The following is a 19,769-nucleotide window of genomic DNA, read 5'->3' on the forward strand; positions in this document are numbered from 1 at the left end:
TTCAGAAAAATATTAGATCGATGTAACCAGACACAGAAAAGAAATTCCAGACCTAATGTTCCACCACCTTCTTGTGAGAACATTTGAATCCTTTAGTACAGAAATTATCCCTTGTCCAACCAATCTAACTGATGTGGAAAAAAGGAAAAGATTAACATTAAGTTGATTGATTACACTGCAGTATAAACAGTATTTTCATATAAAATACAGATGACCAGAAGCAAATGACAATTAAATTACCTTTGCATGGATGTAAGAAAGAATTCATACATTGCATAATATTAGGTACATTTCTTTACATTACATGCTAATATTCTACTACTACTTTACTCTTCTTTTACTACAGTTCACAATTTCTTCCATGAATTATCTCTATATAAATACAGGAAACATATAAACCTGTCACATCACGTGCCCCTGCTTGAAAAAAGAAAATGGCTTTACCTCAAATCTTTATTCAAGCTCCATGATGGATTATTTCAAAATCCAATAAAACACTGGAATATTGTCAGCGTTCCCTCCTCTTATGTTCCTTCACCTGTACACTGCATGTTTATCTCAAGGTACTGATATTATGCTGTGCTTATAAAGCCCTGGATAGAAAAATGCAATACACCTCCATGACCTGAGGAAGATCCATAAGATCCATACGTCTAAATGTCAAACTAAAGTGGTGGAATTAAGTCTGTTGTTGAGGTATTTACATCGTGTGGATCATACGTCACGAGGCGGATATTTGCTTTACGCCCGTGCTGCTCCTCCACCACCACAACATCTTTGCTTTGATTCTTCATTGTTTCTTACCATACTCTCAGCACCATGGACAGTTCTCCAGCAGCGGGCCTGTAGCTTGTGCTTTTTATTTATTTTTTTTATTGCTGTATCTTGTTAATTTATATCTGCAAGACAAAAAAACACACAGTGCCAGATCTCTCTTCTGGGACTTCATCCACGTGACTTCAGGCTGCAGCCCTCACAGACTGTACATTTGTTCTGCACACCTCCACATATTAATCTTGGTGATAGGTGTGCTGTAGTTTGACGTCATATTTTCCCTTTGTTGCTAGAAGCGTGGGGCCTTGATGAGCTAAACCAGGTTCTTGCTGCAGTGTGGTTTCTTTGGCTATGTCTGCCAGAACTACCAGTGGAAGGAACTTTGAAATACACTACATTAAAAGCAGCGCCGAATACAAAGCTGAGAGACTTCAACTGACTTCCACTTCATTATTTTTTGCAGTTTTTGATGAATGAAACACATCCTATAAGACACTGACAAATACAGACAAAACAACAGCCTGAAGAAAAAAATGTACAGACAGCTGAACCAATCCCTTCTCAACAAATCCAACTTTGGATTGCATCATACTAACCTGTTATTTATGGATCCCAGAAAACAATGGTTCCCAACTCTTTTTTTTTGTCTGACATACTCCCACAACCCTATCAAATGGGCTCAAAAATACCCCTTCATCATTACCCCTTTCACTTTATGGTTGTGGAAACCATATTTCACCACAGTGTGTGGGATGGATCTGTGGCTGCACAAGTGAATTCATACAAGTCCGTGGTCTTGGAATTGCAGATGTTCAGACTTTATCTATCTTAGCACTTGCAGTGATAGAAGCAGGACATTTCAGATATTTATCCATCGCTTCGTAGTTTTCATGCACACTCAATCACAATACATACTGTAGTGCAGTAGGCCTATTGTAGCTTGAAGGTTACTGGTTATTGTGACAATAAATGTGATAAAGATCATCACACAAATGTATATTTGTGTGTTAATTTTCCTCTTAAATAAAAAACATGTGACTGTACTATATAATCAAATCATAATTTATCTTTTTTTCAAATTAGCCGAGCCACTCCACAATCTTTCCATGTACCCTCTATTTACTGCTGAAGTACCTCTTGGGGTTCCTTGGTTGGGAATCACTGGGTTAAAGCCCTCCACACTTATGTATATATTGGATGAGGTGTAATTACACACTTAATGAAATATCCATGCATGTATATCTTTGCTAATTATTTTCCAAAGTCAGTACCGAGGCATCAAGCTTCACTGCACAGTAACTGACATGTTTCTGCAGCTTGACTGAAAATGCCACACTCCAGATTTTCTGAATGCCAAGCAGAGAACGTAGACAGACAGACCGGTCTGAAATCTACAGATTCCACAGAGAGCAGGTCTAAAAAGGAGGAGTATTAAGCAGCTGCTACCGCACTTTCCACAATCTAGCACTTTAATTGGCCAGACTGAGCGGAAAGCAGTCTGTAGGGGATGTATTTTCTGAGTAGTGACAACCTTTCTTGGGTGTGCAGTGAGCAGCAACTAAATTGTCACTATGGAATTATAGAAAGAGACAGGCATTAGTCAGATCCATCAATGAGCAGGGAAGCTTTTTTTTTTTTGCCTATGCTATGTCTTGCTACTATTTCTGTTCCCCATATATCATTACATGGAAACTGAAGTGTTTCTGTTCTATAGTCTCCTACAGATCTTTATGAATGAAGAGAGAACGATAACTGTTGCTTTTTTTTCCACATTAAGTCACAGCTTTAAAGACAAAGTGCTCCGGAAATCTGACTCCATCTTTTCACATCTAAATAAATAGCCCTAGAAACAATGGATGAATAAGATGTGATCGTGTTGAAAAAAAAAAAAAAAAAAACATGCCCTCTTTTTCATGTTCTATAAATTCCTGACAGCCCATCTCAGTGAGCCAGCAAGTGTTGGAGAGGAACTGCATTCATCTCTGGTTTATGTAATGTTTACCTAAGAATAGGTACATCTCTACTCAGCATCCCTAAATCGGTCCTTCAAATAGGTCAAGAGCAGGTGTAGTCATAAATCACTTCATAAGGATGTATTTAAACCAATGAGCCATGATGGAAAAAAAATAAAAAAGCTTTTATGCTGCGGTTGTTGATCTGCAAACTGTGCTGCTCTACACTGTGGATTACATTAGTCATTGAAGTTATCTGAATGATTCAGAAAAGTTTCATTCAAGCTGCAATGTTATGCTGTTTTTGGTGCATTTAAAGTAACATTTTGGGAAATACTTTTACCAGCTTTCTTGCTGAGAGTTAGATTAGAAGATTGATATCTCTGCCATGTCTGTACGTTAAATATCAAGCTGGAGCCGGCAGGTGCTTATCTTAGCTTAGCATAAAGACTGGAAATAGGGCCTGGATCTGTCCAGAGGTCCTATAAAACAGAAAACTGACGATTTTTACACGTTGGTTTCTGTATGGATTAAACAAACAAGAAATAGCATGTTAATAAGTGAACATTATAGCTGCTGGTAGGTGGATTTTGTTTAATTTGGACAGAGCCCCCTACCTCCAGTCTTTTTGCTAAGCCACGCTCCAGCTTCTTTACAGACATTAGAGCTACTTCTCATCTCAAAAAAGCAAATAAGTGCATTTCCCAAAATGTCAAACAATTAATTTAAAATGCATTTTTTCTTACAGAGCGGATAACTATATATCCTGGAAACCAGTCTTTACTGGGGATGAAAAAACATCTCTCAGGGCTTTCACTTCAGCTTCTACAATTTTATAATTATTTTCTTCCCTGATAACTTTATAAACAAGCAATCCAGGGCCCACACGAAACCACATTTGATAAACTGTTTGTGTGTGTGTATGTGTGATTGTGACAATGCCTCAATTCTTAGGCCATAATCCTCTCAGGGATATTGCTTCGAGTGGCCGCTCCACTGCGGCAGCTTCCTTAATTACACATCTGTGCTGACTCGCTACAACTGTAATCTGACATGATAACACTGCATGGTACTGCTAGCAACAAGCAGCCTGCACCATGTCTATTGTGCACAAGTTCCTCAGTGTATAAAAGACTGATGAAGCCCATGAGCCTTGCCCTCTGCATCAGCAGCTAATTACCATCTACAGGCATGTAATTACTTACTGGGGCAGATGGGTGACAGCGCAAGAAGTGGACTTGTAGGGGGAAAGGTCACTGGTCTGGTAAAGAGTTAGTGCAAATAATCAAACACTTGTTTTTTCTGATATCAGTAATTAACTAGGTCATTTTCTAGACTTTTAAATGACAACATCTGGAGCCTGTTTGACAAAAGTATCTGTGCTGTTGTGATCTGAATCCTGTGAATGGTAAAAAGGACTCCAGTTATGTAGCGCCTTTATCCCGGGAACTGTGAAAAGTGCTTTACAAAGCCTCACACCCACTCACACCTACATTCACGCACAGATGGAGGTGGAGCTGCTGTGCAAGGTACAGACCTGCAGGAGAAGATTGAGATTTTAGTGTCTTACTCCGAAAACATATATTTAGGAGGAGCCGGGGATCAAACCACCAATCCTGTGATTACTGAATGATGTCAGTATCAATGAAAGACTCTGACGATGACAAATCAGTGCCGGGATCAAACTAAGCATCTGTAAAACTAAATACAGGGAGCTTTTCAAAAGATGCAGCAGAGGATGAAGCCACACAATAGCTTCAGCTATCCACTGTCTGCAGTGCTCTGGCCTTTGCAGCTGCCTATTAAGACCTGTTCATCAGCTGGGTAACAATGAGCTCCACAAGGTTCAATCTGACAGTCCTCGCTGTCTCCCCTTTGGCTCCTTGGTTGCCTTTTAACAGAAAAGTGTTTAGGGGTGATATAAACCCGGTTCTTATCTCTGCCTGCAGCTGCCCTGTGGTTATGCAGCCCCACAAGGCGAGCGCTGCTGTCAATGTGAAAACGCCGCTAGGGAGGTCGTGTAAAGGAGCTGCGGGAGGTGGGGATGGGTGTAAAGGACAGGCGTGTATGCTGTAACACACACACGCACACACACTACATGCACAGCACAGGGTTGTCACAGGGTTTTAGCCTGTGTGACAACAAACATCTGCCCTGCTGACGTGCCCTGGAGCAAAAACACAGCTCCAGAGGTGCTGTTCTTTAACGTGACCCTGACCTTTGACTTCTGAGAATTTCCCTTCAGGGACCAATAGATGATTGTCACAAACATACAGACACATATGTCAAATCAGCAAACTCTACATACAAACACATGACCAACACAAAGCCCTGAGCCCAGGGCACGCAAAATGCACACACACACACAAACGCACACATTCACATTTCCTTTGGGGAACAGGGAGACTGACATTGCTACGAGCCAAATACTGTGCTGTGCAGTGCCAAAGGTTACTGACTTAACCTGTTCTGACATTTTGCTTGTTGTGCTTGAGTCTTTATGCTACAGACGGGTAATTTCCTCAGTCCAGGAGCTGTTAAATTAAAATCAACTTAAAATTGCTTTCAGTGTTCGTAAATGTTATTGCTAAGGTCAAGCGTATTCCAATCAATATTTGTGAATAAAACTCTCACTCAGAGCCACAGACTGGAGAAATTACACCAAAAACCCCCTGATGGCATGAAAGTGTGGAAAATGAAGCTGCACAATAGACACTGACTGGGACACAGATGTCACGCTTTTAAAGCCAAAATGCTCCATTATCTGTCCAAGCAGAGTATACCTGTGGTTACGCTCACACAAAGGCAGAGTGTGGTGTTGTTTTTTTGCATAGTGGAAGCAATCTGAGTAATTATACGAGCATGCTGGGAAAAAAAAAAATGTAATAAGACAATGATGTTTACATAAATAACTATCTGATATATACTGCATTTATTCTAATATAGCTATAGGTGAGGACTGTGTTGGAGTGAAGCATTAGATGAATATTTTGGACTGTGTTTGACTGCGTGACTGTCAGCAGTTGTGCTTTCTTTTGTTTTGCTGATCTAAAAGCATTTTTTTACTCAGGCGGATGGACTGAAGCATCTATGTTGTACAAGAACTGAAAATATGTGACCTGCATCATGTTTTAAATCTTTTCAGGCTGCTGTAGGATTTGTTATTGAGTTTAATATTTTTGTGCAAATGGATGGTATTATCTGTAAGTTTTATTTTCATACATTATGGGATTTGGTATTAAAAAAAAACAATTATTTTCCATGAACAAGTTGTGATTTTAATATATAAGGATTTTTATTACAGTGAAACTATTAATACTTGATTAGACCTTACTTTATTGAACATTACAGAAAGCTGTTTTTATCAGCTTCTCAAAATGAGTCATGGTATATTTTATACATGACCATTAAAATAATAGAATACATAAATGATTGGTTGCTATAAATTATAATTATATTGTAAGTAGAAGTCTAGAAGGGGGCTGTGACACATTAGATAAAATCTTGGACACTGCTTGGCTGCGTGGCAGCTCAGTCAGCAGAGGTGATGTCTTTTGTTTTGCTGATTTGAAGGCATTTTTGCTGAGTCTATATTCCATATTATGTAATTACAAAAAAAAAAAAACATGTTACAGGCATATTTTTTAAAACAGTTTTAAGGCTTCCTAAAGTTTGTTTTGGTATGTAAGTATATGTACATTTTGTTATTTTGTGTTAGGAAATTTGCTATGAAAAATGCTTGATTTTACATGATGTCTGTTTTGTGAGGAGTTTATCTTTTAAAATGTGTAAAATCATACCTGGAAGGAAAATATACTTTGGCAAACTATCAGCTACAAGGCAGATATATATCTTATCTTAAGACATAATAAGATTTGTGTGATACAGCACCAGAAGCACAGAGACTGTTTCCTAAAAACTGCCTTCTAGTCAAGGGGGGTCAAGGGGATTATCAACAAATACTGTACCTTACTATATATATATATATATATATATATATATATATATATATAGAGAGAGAGAGAGAGAGAGAGAGAGAGTTTCTAAAATGCTTCTTTCTAAAACAAGAGAAGCATCTGCCCTCTAAAAGTCCTTGATTGGAAAAGCAAGTTCAAGTGTTTTCTCTTTGGCGGACCATTTGTTTTCCTCAAAGACCAAAGTGTTCAAGCATCATACATGTCAAGTGGCAGGACCCTGTTGCCCCGGAAACAGGAAGGAAGTTATTTTGAGCGGCGGGCACGCTGCCACTCCTCTAGGAGCCACAGCCTTATGGTGGCTTTGAGAATGGCTTGAAAGTGGCAAAAACTGGCATGTGGTTGCAAAGACCTGTACCCTGCTGTCTGTCTGTTGTTGTAAATTGCCATTATTTGGCAGGCAGGAAGAAGGATACGCAGCCTGCTACAGTGGTGGATGTGGGCTCAGCTGTCCTGTCCAGAGCTGCAATGGTGCTGCAGGACTGAATTACCACAACAAGTAAAAGAGGCAGAGTTCAACACTATAAAGCACTACACGTTTGTGGACATTACTATCAATAATGAATAAACGAAACAAAAGAAGAGAAAATGGCAGATCAAGAAGGTTTCTCATTAAATAAACATTGCTATTAGTCTCTACGAGAAATTATATTACACATTAGAAAAGACACTGAGCTCGAAAGGGAAGTGTTTCTCTGCCTCTTGCTCTCTTACACAGGGAGGTCAGAGAGCAGGTTCAACCAGAGAGCAGCCCTCTGGAGTTTGCACAGGGCTAGTTTAGCTCAAGGACTCTTCAGCCGGGTAGATGCAACATGAGGGCATGACCCTCGGTCCTCCAGCTGAACTCTGCGCTACCCACGTCATCTCTCGATTCAAGCGTGTTTATATTCGCATCCCACAAATCTCCTAAATTTTATCTTAAACTACAGTCAGTGTTCAGATATGAGAACAATTCCTGACGAGCAACATATCACAGTGCTTTAAGCTCTAGAGAGATCCTCTAACACCTCATTAGGATGCCTGACTCACAAGTTAAAGCTATAATTGCATACCCTACACATCAATTACACAGTAATGTCACCCGTTTCACAGTGTTTATTTCCCCAAGTCAAACTGAGAACCAGCTCAGAGAATAACTGTGAAACAGCCGTTCATTCAGGCCACTGCACCTGACTGAGGGAGGACAGGTTGAATCGACAAGCGAACAAACACAGACGTCCCCACGGTATTTGTTTACAACGAGCCACAACCTCCCCTGAGGTGGCACAAGGTAAAAAACAAGCAGACACAAGCCAAGCAGAAATGGCAGTGCTGCTTAATGGCTGCAGCGGCTAGGTTTGAGCTAACTCTGTCAAACAAACGTGAAAAGACAGCATGATTTCTGATGGTCAATTTTCTGCTCGTGTCTTTACTGGAAAAGTGCAAACAAACTTTTTTTTCTATAAACTAGTGCGGCCAGCAGCAAATGTTGCATTAGTCAGTCAATGTGGGTTCTGGTTCAGATACAGAACATCAGAGACTGATCTGAGAACAGATGTATCTTGCTCATATTCAACTTCAAGCAGGTGATGAAAAGAAATGAATTTGTTTCTGGCAGTGTCTCTCTCTAAGAGAAGACGTCAAGTATTTTGCAACCAGCAAGTCATTTCATTTTTCCTGTGATTAAAACTATCCTTTAGCTGCCAAAAGATTTTGTTGTGACTTATTTTTAAAGTATCTTTGGCCTTCATTAGATAGGATGCACTAGAGAGGTGACAGGAAATGAAGGGAGAGAGAAAGGTGAGATGTCATGCAACCCCAACCAGATTCAAACCGGGGACACAGCAATTACATAGTCAGCCACTTTAACCACTGGTCCACAGGACACCGCCATTTTTAACGATTAAGAGTAAGGAGTGTGGAAAACCTACAAGTAATTATCCTCAGTGTTTCCATTGTACTTACGGGTGCCATCGAAGCGTGTCGCGATGGTGTCCAGAAAGGTGTTCTGGGGGGCCAGGAGGCCCTTCATCACCGGCATCTTGACCCAGAAGTGGGACGGCCAACAGCTGGCTCGAGGTCACACCATCCCAGAATCAGAGCAGGTGGCTTCCAGGGGCTCTCAGCAGGTGCAGGAGACTTCGCGGGAGACAGTCCAGTGGCAGCCGCGGAGACACACATTTACAGGAAAAGCAGCCAACCTTCTCCAAGCGACGTCTCTCTCCCAAAGACAATAGTGCAGCCTGGGAAGACTAAAATAGCTCACTTCAACAATGCAGGGGTTCGGGTGTGGGCAGCTCAGATAAGTACAAATTAACAGTAGCAATCACCAGCAGCTGCTCAGTCAACAAAGAGGGATCATGTCCAGGTGACGCTGACATCCAAAGAGCTTCAGATCTGTCAGCCCAGCTGTTGCTCGTCTGCACCTTTCAGCCCGAGAGCTCATTCCAGCAGCAACGTGGAGGAAGTTATCCTTTAAGTCCACTGCGTTTTCCATCTAAAAGGGGACCAAGAATCTGCAAGACAAAAAACATGTGTCTACACCTCTCTCATCCCTCAGCTCAGTGCTCTGTCAGGATGCTGTGGCAGAGTAGTTGCATCTTCTTGAGCTTTCTCCCCTACTCGCTACTCTCTCTCTTTCTCTCTCTCTCTCCTCCCTCTGTCTGTCTGTCTTGCTCCTGCTTCCATCCACTCCTGTGATATCCCAGCCAATGAGATGCTGGCATCCTCTGTGGGGACCTGTTTTCATCTGTGGCGGGGGTATAGAGAGATAGAGAGAAAGAAAGAGAGAGAGAGGGTGTGGGAGCGAGAAGCGAGCAGTGGAGGGAGGAGGGAGGGAGGATGCTTTTGGAGCAGGTGACAGCACCATTACACCCCATAGTGCTACTATCAGCACATGGCTTTTGTGTGGATGTCTGCAAATCAAGGAAAGATGGATTACCTGCATGTCGGTCAGTGCAGCCTATTGTATTCAGTTGGACTGTGTCCTATTGTGCTGTTCTCTCATGGGAGTCTGACTCAAGGGAAAACGTGAAATCGAGGGGGGGTGGGGGTGGGGGGGTATTCCCATTTACTTATTTTTTTTCTTTTACATCTACTTTGCTGAGTGAAGGAGTTGCATGAGCTGTAATGACTGTAGCCCTCAAATCCCATTCCTAGAATATGACTGTTTCAAACTTGTCTCTTCTGGATGGAGCTGGTCTCTGTTGCCCTCCCAGCCTCCACAGTATCCTCATGAGAGAATTAAAGCTCTGGGATGAAAGCCGCTAAGAGGGGATTAAAAGGATAAGCCTGGAGATGTTTGTCATGAGGACTTGATGCTGAACACACCAAAGAAACGTCGTGTCTTAGCTCACTTTGACCCAAACAAACAGCACCGCTTAGCTGATGAGGGAAATACCTCTAGATAGGGATGTCTATCCTAAAACATATCTTTTCCATTTTAAAAGAACTTTGTCAACAGTAATCTCATTAGATTTTACAGGAATCAGGGAAAGATGAGCCCACCATTAATGTAATTAATGTGACTCTCATTAAATGTTAATGATTGCAAACTGGATGAGGTAACCTGATAATTAGATGGATCTTTTTTTTGAGATGTTAAATGATGGGAGTCCAGCACAGGTTTTAAATGCAATATTTTAACATAATTTGTCCATGTTAAAACGTTACAGCTTTTGACAGGAGAGGGTTAGAAAATGGGCAGAAGACTGAGACAATTCTGTTCATTTTAGAGTCGGTGACGAGAGGTTTCAGCAGAAGTAAAGGTCTGAGTTTTACTGAATTGTGAAGCAGAATTATCACTGTGATTTATGTGGAGCTTGAGGATGTCGAGGTTGTATCGATTTACCCAGCCGCTAGAGGAAAAAGCAGAGCAGGAAAACGCAGAGGAGATTCTACAACAATATATCATTTCAAAACTTAGGAGCATGTGAAATAGGCTGCATGAGACATATCGGGTTTGAAACGGGAATATTTTAGTCTTTCTATGCCCCTCATAGAAAAAGAAAAAAATCTTTACAATACATTTCCTAGACCATACATCAAGTGTAACGTCATGCAAATTGGGAGACAAGTAAACAAAAACTGATGAGAAAAGGAATATAAATGAACAAGTTTCTTGCGGGGGCATTGGTAATCTATCTAAAGTTGAACAGATTCGGCAGCTGTGTGGGCGTTTCCTCAAGCCGACAATGAAGTTTGTAATCTTTAGGGTGAAAATGTATGTATGGATTGGATCTAGATTGACAGTCCTGGAAGCAAACTGCAGATCTCTAAGAATAACCAGGTCAAAGAAGTGGTGAATGATGATCACACTGGACACCTTTAATGTGAAATTTAAATGAATTAAAATGCTAATTGGATGAAATTCAGTAAATCCTGACTCTGTGTGGGGAAGAAGACACTTTGTAAACTCATCATTAACATCCTGTCAGTCAGAAAATTCTGTGGAGAAAAGGTGATTAAAATGCAGAGAGTAATTAATCCATCCATCAGGCTGCACAGGTGAGCTCCATTTGGAGGAAAAGGGGGTTAAAAAAAGACAACCAGTGAAAGTAAAAGACTGTTTCGCAGACTGTAACAGGGTATTGTTCCCCCTCTCGGATCCTATTCAAGCCCTGGCAGCCATTCACTGCTATTTATTTTTAATGGCTTCTCATTGTCCCGTCTTCTTGTAGTTCATCCATCTCTGCTTGTCTCTAATAAAGAGGCTAATCCATTAAACATGCTCACTATCTACTCCACAGTCTAATACGACAGAGTGACGCACAGGCAGCCAGGTGAAATACAATCCCAACTACATTTCCCATAGTTCCTAGCTTGTCTAAATGTCTGCTGGAGATGAAACCTGAGGGGTATTACTTGATTTAAAATGGGTAAATTCAAATTTGAAATACAAACTGAATCAGCTGTTTATTGATATTTACAAAACAAACTCTTACCATTTTAAACCTGAATGAAAAAAAACACAGCCTTAATCCTGATTTAAACTGTAAGATAGATAAGCTTTTATATCCGGCATCATTCACTCAACATGCAACATCCTTTCTCTCAATTAAACACAACCTCCTTCCCTCAGCAAACCCATTGAGAAATCAAGCCCATCATTGTCAAATCTCTGCTGTTTACACTGAATTAACTTGTGACTGAGCAGATGTGCACAGAGGCTCTATGTGTTTGTGTGTGTGTGCACAAATCTTCCAGGCCTGTGTGGATGACAGACAGAGGGAGGACACACACTACCATGACACTCAACAGCAACTAGAAAACGACCAGAATAAGTAATGATAATAAAATTTAAAAAACAAAGTCAAAGCATGGATCAAATGACTGGGAACACGCTTGATTTCTGTATCATATTCTCACAATAAAACAGTGTCATCATCAACAAACAGTTTCTCCTCATTCAATTTATCACAGTCACTCACATTTTTGAGAAATTATCATACTGAATTGTAATAAACTAATTCACAAAAGTACACGAACACATAAAAATTATTTAATGTCCCTATTTTGTTCAAATATGTTCAACATTTTCAAAGTGCGATCTTGCCAGACTGAGACAATAAGGCACATTTTGTAACTTACTCCTGCATTTTTACATTCATTAGTTTAGGAAATCTTTTGACTTATGGATGAAAATGATTCTTCATCTGACATTAAAGTCTGAAAATCAACACAATTTTCACCTATTACAACGGCAAAGAAAAGCGAAAGTTCAGTGTCTTCGTTTTCGTGCTTCCAGCTCTTTAAAGCTAATAAATGTCTGTGTTCAAGCTTCATAAGTCAATAGGCAATAAACCTGTGACCTTGAAAGTGCTGGTGAACGTGAGGAAGATAAGAGACTCTCACTTCCTCCGGTAACTACAGGTTAAACCCTTTAAAACCTCCAGAGAGGGAAAACAGCCCCTCAGCCTCTCTTCCTTGGCGTCACCATCTCATGAAAAGGCCCATTCGGCCTGAGCTTCGATGAGGTAAATTTAGCTTTTAATGCTTCGGTCTGATCACACTATGAAGCCAGAATAAAGCCAGAGCAGTGTCAAATCTCTGCTGAAATGGGACATTACTAAAAATATTAGCCCACTTTGTGAGCGGAGAGACCTGCAGGAGAGGAGTGAGCCATGCAACAACACATGAGACTTACAGACTTTCAGAAAGGGGCTTGTTCAGTGTTTAGCTGCAATTTTTCTTTGACAACATAATAAATGTTTGACTAGCAGTGCAGTTGGGATAAAATTCTATTAAATACAATAATGTTGAAGTTAGCAAAGTCCAAACTATATGTCATCTAAATATAAAAAACTTATAAAAATCTCCATTATTCTGCATTTGCACTTGAGTAAACTGCTGTTCAGACTCTTGCTTGCCTCTGGTTTTATGTTTGGTTGACTTACAGTGACGGGCTTCACCCTAAAGGCACTAACAGAGATATGATCAAGAATCCAGCTTAGAGAAAGGGGATGATAACACAAATAAGTAGTGAATCTGGCTGCCTGAAGCCTGACAGCACAAATGTCTTACGTCTTACACATGAGACTAGCCCCCTCTAGTGGCTGATGATAAGGTATCATTTGTAAATATGGGTACGGTAGTTGGTCAGATGGTGAAAGGTAAATAAAACCCACACCAGCTAGCGTGTTTTCTGCCAGCCAACAAGAAGCAACAGAACTTCTAATCTGAATGATCCTCTGGGCTCAAAATGGGCAGAAATTAGCAGCTAGCTGCAGGAGGCTCTGAAAGAAAGCTGGCAAATTTAAATTATCTGGATATTGTGTTTCCAAAGGGAGAGCTTATTAAGATGAAGTAACAGTTCTGGAGACAAATGCAATAATAATTTTCAGCTCCAAGACATGATATAAAGTCATTACAATAAACTGCAAATTGCATGCTTACTTTTCCCAGCATACGGCAGGATACAAAAAGGGACAAAACATGTAATGCTAGTGAGTCCAGATTTCATAGGCTTGTTCCTGATGAGGTAACATCCCGTACAGTATTTCACTTTCAGATTTTTCTTTATCATTTACAGTATAAGAGGCCATAACTTACACCAGGATTTTACTTGTGGAAATACAAAGTTTCGGAGTTAAAAGGCTTAAGATGCTTTTCTCTGCTGCATTGCAGCCCCACTCCAAGATTTATGCAAATAAGGTTTATTTTTACATGAAAATCTTCTCAGATGTTGCACCAGTTGGGATCTATTGAAAGGGTAATATTTTAAAAATTATGTAGCAATGTAAATGTTAAAGAATATCAGCCACCTGTTATAAGGCAACAAAATGAAACCTGGTTAGATTCATTTATGTAGCAGTTTTTCACTCATAACTTCACTCATAAATCTTTGGTACAGTATATACACTGCATATGGTTTAACTCTGACTGTCATGGGGGAGAGATGAGGTTCATTAAACAAAGCTATAGTAACAGTTTAACAACACCCTTTAATAAAATTATAAATATGGTGGAGAAAATACATCAGTCAAATTAACATTTTTAATTGGCAAAAATGAATGATGTGTTTTTGTCTTTAACGGTTGCCAAAGGCACAATTCACCAACTCCTTGATGAACAGTTAATAAAAAACCAGAGACATGTGAGTCAGTCAGTGTTCACCACAGTCAGAGTCACAAGCTTTATCTCTTTCCCCACAACAGGAGGCTTCAGGAAACCGTTTTTCCCAATAAGAAATCAGCGTATTCTTTCCTGCGCAGCACCCGGTGCATTTTGAAAGTGTTGGGTGATGTGTTTGAGAAGGCCATCATCTGCTTACGAAGTTCCTTGAACGCACCATCCGCCACCAGCTGCACCCTCATTGGTCCGATGCTGCCTTTGATACGGAAAGACTTGTAGACAGCCGAGTCCTGCTGGAGAGAGATGTCCAGCTGGGGGGAAGGAGAGAAGACAGCATTCAGAGAAAAACAATAAAGAGTGATTTTATAATAAAGTGCGGGCATGCTGTGTATTTTTGCTGCTTTCTCGGATTGTCTTACCTTGTATCGTTGCTCCTCTGTGAGGTTCCTCACACCTTTCAGCTCTACAAACACCTGGTAATGAGGATCTGAGCCGCCTATTGAATCTCCTACAACACCACAGTGAAGTGAGATTCATTACAGCGCAAACTGAATCAACACTCACAGAATACAAATTCTGATATGACCGAGCGGCATAATCGAGACGTCTTACCCAGGATGCCACTCTCAGCGCAGCAGTAGTCGACCAGCTGAGCTCCTGGCCACTGAGCAACAGCTTTCTTCAGAGCATCAAGGAACAACACTTCAGTCACCTTCTCCCCTCGAACGTTCAACATCTGGCCACGTCTGGCAGGAGACAGAGGCAGGGAGAAAACATTTAACATTTACCTAAGCACACATGCATGAGCACGAGATGATACACTTGCATTTATTTGTACTGCCATACTGTACCTGTACTGAAACTCAACGATGGGGCACTGATTATGGAACCCAACTACTTTCACAATGTCTCCAACGCGATATCTGTGAAAACAGCAAAATACCAGTGTCACTTATGTAGCTGTAACAGTTAGTTATAATGTTAAAGTCTAATTGTATATCAGATCTGTCTGATGGAGCCAGATCACAAATCTTGACATCAGCTTTATCATTCTGAATCTGTCATGATAGATTGCAGTCAAGTGATAACACATCACTAAACCAATAACACAAAGCAATCGTGGGACATAATTTCATTCACAAAACTTTTTGGAGGCTAACATTCGACCGAAGGGCACTTGATTGACAATTAACCCTTTAAAATCAGAGCAAACAAGCCTCTGTATAATTCAGGCAGATAGATAGATGTTTCACAACACGAGGTAAAAAAAAAAAATTTCGTACCTGAAGAGTCCTGAAGCGTTTGTGATGACAAGTTCGTAGTTTTGTCCCTCCTTCACCTCCTCCATCAGCAGAGTGTGAGGCGTCTCCTCCTCCAGGCTGCTCTCGGGCAGGAACTCGCAGAACATGGAGCGAGGACACAGCAGATAGCGTCTGCTTGGCTCCTGAGGCCACAGGTTCACCCCTATTAGACCTGGAGGGGCCCATACATTCAATTAAAGCTGATGGATGACTTTCTAACTTGTAAATATTGAAATAATAATCCAAAAAATCTTTTAATTGGTGCCATCAGTCATTCATGCTCAGACCTCGATTTAACCTCAGAGATCTCTCTCTCTTCTGTTGAGACCAAAACTAATGATGTTGATGTTTTATTTTTGATTAAACGATTAATCAGTTAAATTATAAACTGTCATCAGAAGTTATAACAGCCAAAAGTGGCATCGTTAATCTCTTTATTTACCGACAATGAAGAAACACACACAACTCATTTGCATCTGTGAATCTGTAGCCAGAAAAAGTACTTTATATGGTAAATGACTAAAAATAACACAACTGGAAATCACTGAATTTGAACTTTAAACAACTTAACTGAAGAGTCCTGCTGTGTGTAAAGCAATTTACTTACTGTCATTCTGTTTAATATATATTTAATGCGCAATTTGCTTGACCATGGATTATGCGAACTCATGTGGGCAGTACAGTAGGACACACACCTTCCACATGCTATGTCAGACGGAAACTTCCTGGCCACCCTACCATCAAAACTGACTTGACTTTGTCATTTACACCAGCTGTTCCCACAGTAGTGTCCAGGGTTGCATAATGGTTGTTACCTTCAGTAGCAGCATAAAAGGGGGAGTAGAAAGGAATTCCCTGGCAGTAATTCTCCCTCAACATTTCCCCATAGATCTGATTGGAGCCTGAGTCCACCGCCAGCACCAGGTGGAGGTGAGGCCACAGCCGCTTGGCGATCCCCCTGAAACCGTCCTGGAAGTGGGCCCGGAGCTGAGTGGCTCTTTCTGGGTCTGGCTTCATCAGAGCTTCAAGCCCGGCCCTCACTTTGGGCTCCAGAGCCAGAGCACTGCTGACCTTTCCTCGCTCAATGTCCTCCACAAGCTCCTGCCAACGATCCTACAGGACAGAGAGGGAGAGAGATCAGATAGAAATTACATTTTGAAATGATGTCATTGATTTTACAATTATGAACTAAATTTGTGGGATTTTTTATTTTTTTTTTGCTTCTTATTATTTTCTGTAACATTTTCCACAGTTTCCTACATGAATATAATCCAGTAGAGAATAGCATGATGCAAAAAAACACATAAAATGTTTATACATGACATGCAACCGTTAATAAATCGTGACGTGAACGATGCAGTACCTGCAGGGCACTGAAAGCATAGAAAACCGTGGAGGCAAAGTTGGACTCCAGTGTTCCCACACTGGGATCTTTCAGAGCAAAAAGGAGGTGCAGGTAGAGTGTGTCCTTCTCACTGGGAACCTTCAGAGACAGGTACATTACAGTTTAGTTGGAAGTCATTAGGAAATTGAATTAAGTTCTGCATGCAAACCAAAAGCAAACCATAAAAACAATGTTCAGAAGCGGCTAAAACCTTGAAGTGTTAATCACACACCGTAAATCTTTCATCACGGGGCGAAGACGTAACGCCCAGACTAATCAATATGTTTATTGTACCTCAAAGGCAGGCGCTGGGGTGGTGTAGAGGTTCAGCATGTGGCGGGAGGACGCTGGTGTAGATGAGTTTGGTCCAATGGGAATGCCGGCCTCAGACTGGCGAAAAGTAGGTGTGTAGAAGAACTTGGTTGTGCGCTGGAGGCTGTCAGTCGCAGGGAATGCCTGACGCATGGCATTCAAACACACACTCACTCCCTGGTGGAAACACACAAATAAAAATTGTTATTATCATAGTTTTATATGGACAGTAGCACAACACAGGCTGCAACAGGGCCAACACATCATCAAGACCAAGCAGTGGCTTCACCTGCAGGAAGAACTCAGTGTTGGTGTCTTTGGTGCTGAGCAGCATGGCGCTGGCTCCTGACGTCCCAGAGGTCATGGCCAGGATCAGCGGCTTCTCAGCAATGATCACCTTCTCCTCTCCTGCAGCGATGTGTCTGATGAGCTCTCGGTAGTGCTCGTATGTGGTGATGGGGTGACGTGCCCGGAAGGTTGCACTGTCTGAAACAACGTCATCGTAACTGTGAACAACCAGTTTAAACTCAAGTAAAGTTTGTTTAGAGAATATTTTGATTTCCGCATTTAATCATTTTGTAATCTTCACTTCGCTGATGAAGACCATGAAATGAGGTTAAAAGCTCAAAAAGAGCAAATAATTGGACCTTTGAGTTGAAATTATACAGCCATAAATACTGTTAACCAAGGTCAAGAATTAACTACAATGTTCATGTCTTCATAAAGCTTCTTCAAGTGACCCACAGCTTTATCTTAGATCATTTAATTCCTCATGGGTTTGACAGCATTATAGTCAGAATGATCTTCATGCATATTTTTACAGGCAGGACTTTTATGAATTTGAAACATTTGAAGAATTAGCATCTTATATGAGAGTAAATTGAGTATGTTTGGGATTCCGGCTCTGTTTGTTCATTTTTGGATAAAACATGCAATTTGAAGACATCAACTTCGATGATGGGAAACTGTCATGGACATTTTTCACCATTTTCTTAAATGTGTACACTTAATAATTAATTTTAAAAAACTAAAAAAGAAAGAAAGGGGGAATATGGTTTTGGGTAGATTCAATTTAAAGAAGATAGTAATTAATTTAACAGCTGAATAAATATAAATTGAAATAAATAAATGCATTTATAATCTGATAGTCTGTTAATCTTTTTAGCCAATTTTTAACTAAAATGGTGGTTCCAGCTTCTGAAATGTGAGAATTTGACACATTTCTTGTCAGGTCAAAGTAAATAAACGTATTTTTAAACGACTGTCTAATCAAATATGAAATATGTAAACATTGCCTTGAGCTGAGAGGAATTGACAGGCATTTTTCACTTTTTAAAGACTTCAAGTTCAAGACTGCTTATTTGACTGATTGATAATGAAATCAACCATTAGATTAATGTGAAGAACGATATGAAGTCTACTCAAAAATTCCTCGGGGGAGTGGGGTGGCTCTTTGGTAATCTGGTGCCTTGACCTCAGTAAAATCCTGTTTCCTGCCCTGCTGTCATTGACTGCCGTGCAGCCTATAGACTCTGACCATATATAAGCAACCTTACATCACAGTAAGTCAGAGGACAAATCCGTGTGAGAGCTGGTTTTACAACCAAATGCCCACACGCCTGGAACCGTTCATTTCCACAATCTTATTTCGTTTCTTACCTTTGATTGAGCAGAAGTCAAACTGTTTTCCATAACATGTGTTTGCGTTTTTACTCAGGCGCTTCAGCAGCGTCTCCTCCTGGACTCGCTTCACATTGAGCGTGTCGGATTCAAGTTTCTTTCTCTGTCGTCTGCCCAGCCAGCCCAAAGCCTTCACCCCCAGATACTGACTCAGAAGACCGCTTAACGTCCGGTTGTCACCCTTCATCTTCGAGCTAATGTCCCTCCAAACAAGTGCCATCCCGGCCAGGGAACAAACACCGAGGGCTACAGGCAGAGGAGGCGGCATCCCTGTGAACAGCCCTGGTGTTACACAAGGAACACAAACGGAAAAGGCGCCAGGTGGGGGCGCTGTTAGTCTATATTACATGCGTTACCTGTTTTACCTACAGACAAGACTGAGAACTATACACTGCTGCTGCTCCAGGACACTGTTACAGCGACATTTTGCACCATTTCACACATTCAGCTTCATCATACTGAATCCACTTACCCTGCTTCTGTCCAACGATGGCGACTGCCAACGATAAAACCGCAAAACACAGGGGCACAGCAACACGAAACCATGACACAGCCATCTAGACACAACGTTGTGACCTAGTGTTCCTGCTGTTTTAACTGAATATAATAACGTTTAGGCCGCATTTATGTGTCAAAGGAAGAGTCTTAACTTTTGCTTTCGCCACTGTTTGAGCTTCTTCCGTGTTTTGGTCACAAGCTGTCACTGATTGGTTGACTATACGATGACGTTTGCTAATCTGTTCTCCACATGTGCTGTTAATAAAGATATTTATAAGATATATATATGGAGATATATGTTACTTTCCATCATATATCAGTATTATTTTGTTATTTTATGAAT

General features: G+C 40.8%; 2 protein-coding genes across 5 annotated transcripts in view; both read right to left on the reverse strand.

Annotated features, from left to right (window-relative positions):
• Positions 1-9,383, reverse strand: part of LOC130162997 (potassium voltage-gated channel subfamily H member 4-like) — a 37,388-nt gene extending 28,005 nt beyond the window's left edge. For all 3 annotated transcript variants that reach the window (XM_056366948.1, XM_056366947.1, XM_056366949.1), the window contains exon 1: positions 8,645-9,383. In XM_056366948.1, coding sequence (XP_056222923.1) covers positions 8,645-8,720 — 76 coding nt within the window. In that variant the 5' untranslated portion in view covers positions 8,721-9,383. The remainder of the gene's footprint in view (positions 1-8,644) is intronic.
• A 4,582-nt stretch (positions 9,384-13,965) lies between these two features.
• Positions 13,966-19,620, reverse strand: ghdc (GH3 domain containing). 2 transcript variants are annotated; one of them, XM_056366728.1, is made up of 11 exons: positions 19,401-19,620; positions 18,908-19,198; positions 17,538-17,734; positions 17,231-17,425; positions 16,916-17,035; positions 16,368-16,665; positions 15,535-15,724; positions 15,103-15,174; positions 14,864-14,997; positions 14,671-14,759; positions 13,966-14,562 (listed from the first exon to the last, which is right to left on the reverse strand). In XM_056366728.1, the coding sequence occupies exons 1-11, from the start codon at positions 19,483-19,485 to the stop codon at positions 14,341-14,343; spliced, it is 1,893 nt and encodes a 630-aa protein (XP_056222703.1). In that variant the 5' UTR covers positions 19,486-19,620; the 3' UTR covers positions 13,966-14,340. The 2 variants fall into 2 exon arrangements, with proteins under 2 accessions (XP_056222703.1, XP_056222702.1); XM_056366727.1 differs by having other exon boundaries at positions 18,908-19,210.
• Between the last annotated feature and the right edge of the window lie 149 nt (positions 19,621-19,769).

Source organism: Seriola aureovittata, chromosome 21 (assembly GCF_021018895.1).
Source record: "Seriola aureovittata isolate HTS-2021-v1 ecotype China chromosome 21, ASM2101889v1, whole genome shotgun sequence".
Classification (NCBI taxonomy): domain Eukaryota; kingdom Metazoa; phylum Chordata; class Actinopteri; order Carangiformes; family Carangidae; genus Seriola; species Seriola aureovittata.